The 5,142-nt window shown below is 37.2% G+C and overlaps 1 protein-coding gene and 1 long non-coding RNA gene across 4 annotated transcripts; one reads left to right on the top strand and one right to left on the bottom strand.

Moving 5' to 3' along the window:
- Positions 1–3,689, top strand: LOC144550259 (uncharacterized). 3 transcript variants are annotated; one of them, XM_078298538.1, is made up of 3 exons: positions 1–223; positions 915–1,026; positions 1,663–3,689. In XM_078298538.1, exon 3 carries the CDS (start codon positions 1,770–1,772, stop codon positions 3,489–3,491), a length of 1,722 nt encoding a protein of 573 aa, XP_078154664.1. In that variant the 5' UTR covers positions 1–223; positions 915–1,026; positions 1,663–1,769; the 3' UTR covers positions 3,492–3,689. The 3 variants fall into 3 exon arrangements, with proteins under 3 accessions (XP_078154664.1, XP_078154663.1, XP_078154665.1); XM_078298539.1 differs by having other exon boundaries at positions 2–223; positions 915–2,277; positions 2,383–3,689; XM_078298537.1 differs by having other exon boundaries at positions 915–3,689.
- Positions 9–908, bottom strand: LOC144550261 (uncharacterized). Its single transcript, XR_013510225.1, has 2 exons — positions 230–908; positions 9–133 (listed from the first exon to the last, which is right to left on the bottom strand). It is a non-coding gene; the product is annotated as an uncharacterized LOC144550261 (long non-coding RNA).
- Positions 3,690–5,142: the final 1,453 nt, after the last annotated feature.

Below are 5,142 nucleotides of genomic sequence, written 5' to 3'. Positions count from 1 at the left end.
ACAGCTCCTCTCTACTCTCAGGCAGTCTCAGCTCACCTCCTCTCTCAACTCCCTCTTGCGCTCCATCTGTTTGTCAAAATGCCGCTGAGAAGTTTTGTCGCTCCAAGCAGCTGGAATCACTTGTAAAAGAAAGCTGTTGGTCGGCCACCCTCACTTTGTTTTTTTCAACCGCCTGTTGGCTGCAAGAACCTGGTACAGTCCATCTTCTAGAAGCAATTCGAAGGTAAACACCGATCTTGCTCTTGAATGAACTATCTCCAATTGGAGTTGTGGCCATTTCAAATACACTGCCATGGGGATTCGCCAAATTATTTAGGCCAGAAATTTAGCACCTTGCTACATTATTGTCACTTTCTTCTTCTTCTTCTTCTTCTTCTTCTTCTTCTTCTTCTTCTTCTTTTCTCAAATTATGGGTCCTGTATTTGGTACTGCACGTGAACAATTTGGGGTCCTCTGGGCGTGTCCGTTAGTTGTTTGATAAAATGTTCCAAAGAGACATTACACTATGGATTCAATTTTTTTAACCTTTCTGTTGGGAAGTATCATTTAGATTTCATTTCCCAAATGGATAAATAACAAATAAAATCTGTTAATTGCAGCTGTGAAGCTGTTTTTTTTATAGGAAGGAAATAGGGGTTTAGGTTATGAACCACAACAACCAGTTTAGTAAGGTTGAATACAAAAGAATAAGAGTATGAGAGAACATTTAAGAGTACCATTCTGAGGGATACATCTTATTATTGAATATTATTAGTTTATGAGCTAATTAGGGTCCTGATAGTTCTTAGGATTTGTGCAAGTAAACTTAGTTTGATGGTTACAAGCGCAATGGTGACATGATATTTTGATGAATCATGAAGGCAATTTATTATTAGCTCAATATTTTTACTAAAGAAAAATTTCTTTATGAGCAGGTTACAATACCAGTTCCAATCAAGCACTTAATTCTCAGGTTGTTTTGAGCTGATCAAGCTTGTACTGGTCATCACTGTGCATGCACACTATCTGCTGCCACAGATCCAATTTGTAAGGTTTATTTTAATCTTTAGATTTCTTTCGTTTAATTATCTCCGGGAGAAGTACTTGGTTTGTTAAGACATAAATTAGGCTGGTATTAGAATTCTTATACGTAATTTGTGAGAGACATTGACTCTAGTATTTGTCCAGTCGTACCAAATCTGGATGCCTCACCTTTCAGTATGGTGTAGAAATTATTTCCAGTATTGTCAACATATTACTGGTATAAGAGTATCCAGCTCGAACATTATTTAAGTTAATAGGTACTTCTCTATTTAGCCTTTTGCTACATTTAGTATGATACTATGATTTATTATTTATCAAGTTTTGAGTCTCTTTTTTATTCTGGATTCCTTAGGCCACTTGCTCACTGACCAAATACCTAACCACTAAAATTGACCAAAAAGCCCTTCTGAAAGAGCCCAACTTGACCTTCACTACCCTCAATAAAGCCCTTCTTAGTAGAAATAAGAAATACAATGAATAGCAGCTGATCTAAATTGAAATTGTACCAACTTGAAAAATTTCATCTATTTGTGTTTGACCATTAAGCAAAGTTGGACATACTATGCTGGTACATACTGCCTGTCTGCCTCAATAATTTTATGTAAAACTTTTCACCATTCTTTCATTTATGTTTTTCAGGGAATGCATTGATGAATTTTTAAGACACTATTTTAGTTGAACAAGGGGGGGCACCGCATTTTGTGTGGCTACCAACAGCCTCAACTCAACGCATTTTGTTCCAACATATGGTCATGGGGACCCGCCAGCTGGAATCACTTGTAAAAGAACGTTATCGGTCGGGCACTCTTACTATTAAAGATGCTCTTCAAATTTTCGATCGTCTGCTGGTTGCTAAGAGCCCAGCACCATCCATCATTTCCTTTAATCAACTATTTACAGCCTTAACTCATATGAAGAACTCGAACAACCATTATGCAACTGTCTTCGCACTCTTTAACCGCTTGACCCAACCTAAAATAGTCTCAGCCTCTCCTAGTACCTGCACCTATTGTATATTGATTTCCTACTGCATCCGAATTAATCAGCCGAGACTAGGCTTGGTTTTCTTGGGGAGGTTTATTAAGGGTGGCCAGAGAGCTGAACCTAACATCTTCAATCCACTACTTAAGGGCCTTTGTTCTCAGAATAGGATTAGTGAGGCCATATCCATTGTGTTGAACAAAATGCCTAAGCTGGGCTGCACACCTAACGTGATCTCCTACAACACTGTTCTTGATGGCCTTTGTAAAGAAGGTGAAGTGAGTAAAGCATTTAATTTGTTTGACCGAATGCTTTCAGGGGGTATAGCGCCAGATGTAGTGACATACAACTCACTGATTGATGGCCTTTGTAAAGAAGGTGCAATTAGTAAAGCATTTAGTTTGTTTGAGCGAATGCTTTCAGAGGGTATTGTGCCAAATGTAATCACATACAGCACACTGATTAATGGTCTGTGCAAGGAAGGAGATACTGAGAAGGCAGAGGACTTGTTGTCCTACATGATTTCTGAAGGACTTCAACCTGATGTTGTGACCTATAATACTCTCGTGGATGGGTTGTGCAAGAAAGGGCAATTGGGCAAGGCAGTGGAAATGCTCCAGTCCATGGTTTCTAAAGGACATGATCCCGATGTTGTGACTTATACTACCATCATAGATGCACTTTGCAAGGAGGGAGAAACTGAAAACGCAGAAGAATTGCTATGTAATATGATTTCTAGAGGTACAAATCCTGATGTTCAAACCTACAGTACTCTTATAGATGGGCTCTGCAAGTTGGACAAATTAGAAAAGGCAAAGAAGTTGCTGAATGAGATGGTTTCAAAGGGAATATTGCTTGACACTGTTACTTGCACTATAATTGTGGATGCACTTTGTAAGAAGGGGGAACCTGACAGGGCAGAGAAACTACTATTTGATATGATTGATCAAGGTGCCACACCTAATCTTATCACATATACTAGTGTTATAAATGGTTATTCTAAGCTAGGCTGTTGGAAAGAGTTGATTAGAGTTTTCAAGCATATGGTTGATCGAGGTTTTTTGCCGGATGAGGTTACTTATGGATCAATGATGGATTCTTTGTGCAAACAAGGCCAAATCAAGGAAGCTCAAAAGTTGCTTGATTTAATGGTAAGGGGAGGTATAAAACCAGATGTTGTATCATATAGAATTTTACTTATCGGCTATGCAAATTATGGCACTATCGATGATATGATGAAAATCTTAGATCGAATGCAACTCAATCATGTAGCACCAGATCTCTCGACTTACACTTCCGTGCTGAAAGCATATGCAAAGAACAAAAAAGTAGATCAGATTATGTGCGTGTTGACCAGAATGAAGCAAGAAGGGGTGAAACCTGATATAGTTGCCTCTGCACCAATATTAGAACTGCTTTTGGAAATGGGGCGACATGAAGATGCAAAAGTTGTCATGGACCAGACAAGTGGTAAAACTAATGATTGAAGTGCTGAATTAGAATGAAGATAGCTTATTTCAATGTAGATAATCAATTTATGTAATTTTGGGCGGTTTGTTGCTCTATTAAATGAAGTACTTCTACTGCTTTGCTTAATAGTTCTCTTATTCTGGATATTATATTTGTTCTTTCTCACTGTTCCTTCTTTATTTGTAATGCTTTATTTATTTAATTTGCATTTTGTATTCTATTTTTCTTTGTGATTTTATTGACCTTTTTACATGCAGTTGTGCTGCATGCCTGCATCTGACTTGCTGATGCTGATTTAGTGCTTACTAGGTTTACAAATTAGGTAGTGGTACCTGGCAGATACTCACTAGTCCTTTAGCCTTTCATATAAAGCCGGTTTTTATGAGTACTTGCACTGACAATTGAATTATGGATTCCAAATGCTGACCCATGCAAAACTTCCTCAATTTGGCAAAATTTACAAGATTTATTTGAGAGAACTGGGAACCTTAAGAAATGGTGAAAGGGTTGTCCATAAAGTTGAAACCCAATTAAGGTTTTGTCCTTTTTATAGTTTATGTTGTGTGCTGGTTATTAACTGTTAGTGCATGTGCAGGCTAGTTCAGCCTCACTAATCTTGTCTGTTTTTAATATTTTTCACAGGATTATCGAGTTTGGCAAAATTCACTGGTATAATTGCAATGGCTTTGGCACAGATTGCGATTGCTGAAAAATGCAAACTGCTCCAATTTCGTATGCAGCTGCCATATAGCACATAAGATGGTATGCTGGTACAGTACCAGACCCGCTACGTGGAGGCAATTTCACCCTTCTAAATGGAATTCAGCTTTACCCATGTTATGTACTACATATAGAGGCTGCTCAAACAGCTCCAATTAGTGTGGAATGGCAATCCCACAATGATTGGCTGAATTATATCGGCCAATTTTTGTAGAATGTTACAAATGAATTACAAATATTGGATTTACTGATTGTCTATATTGCAATAGGCACATTAATTAGTTTGAATTCACCCATCGAAAATTTAATGATGAAATCTGAAGAATATAAAAGATCCTGCGACTGAAGGGCTTTCAAGCTGTTGGCTCTCTCTTCCGTTTCCTCAAATTCTCTCTGGGAGATAGGAAATAGTTTTGTCTTTCAAGTAATGTACTAAAGTCCCTTGTGAAATATGTTGTACTTTTAAAATAAATAGAATCGACAAACTCTGCATATTCTACTTGCTGCAAAATAACAAGGTCTTCCCATAATCATTCTACAAGTCACGACGAGACGAGATCTAGGATAGACCTTTCCTAGCTATATGTAATGTAATTACGATTTTATATAGAGGAGGGATCGGATGACACCGTTTTTTGGTAACATCGGATGACACCATCCATTTTCAAAGTCCAAACAGTCGATTCAAACCGTTCAACTTGATGGATATGTTAAAATGTGTTTGCAGATCAAATTTTACATTTTTCTGAATTTTTTTTGGATTTATTTAGATGGGTACAAAAATTCAATGGTCCGAATATAGCGATTTTGTTAAATACTTAATAAATAGTAAAAAAATTCAAAAAAATGTAAAATTTGATCTACAAGTAGATTTTAATATATCCATCATATTGAATGGTTTGGATCGACTATTTGAACTTTGAAACTTCGAAAATGGACATTGTCATC

Source organism: Carex rostrata, unplaced genomic scaffold (assembly GCF_964058835.1).
Source record: "Carex rostrata unplaced genomic scaffold, lpCarRost1.2 SCAFFOLD_60, whole genome shotgun sequence".
Classification (NCBI taxonomy): domain Eukaryota; kingdom Viridiplantae; phylum Streptophyta; class Magnoliopsida; order Poales; family Cyperaceae; genus Carex; species Carex rostrata.
The sequence above is the reverse complement of the archived record's forward strand: the minus strand, read 5'-3'. Positions and strand labels throughout refer to the sequence as shown.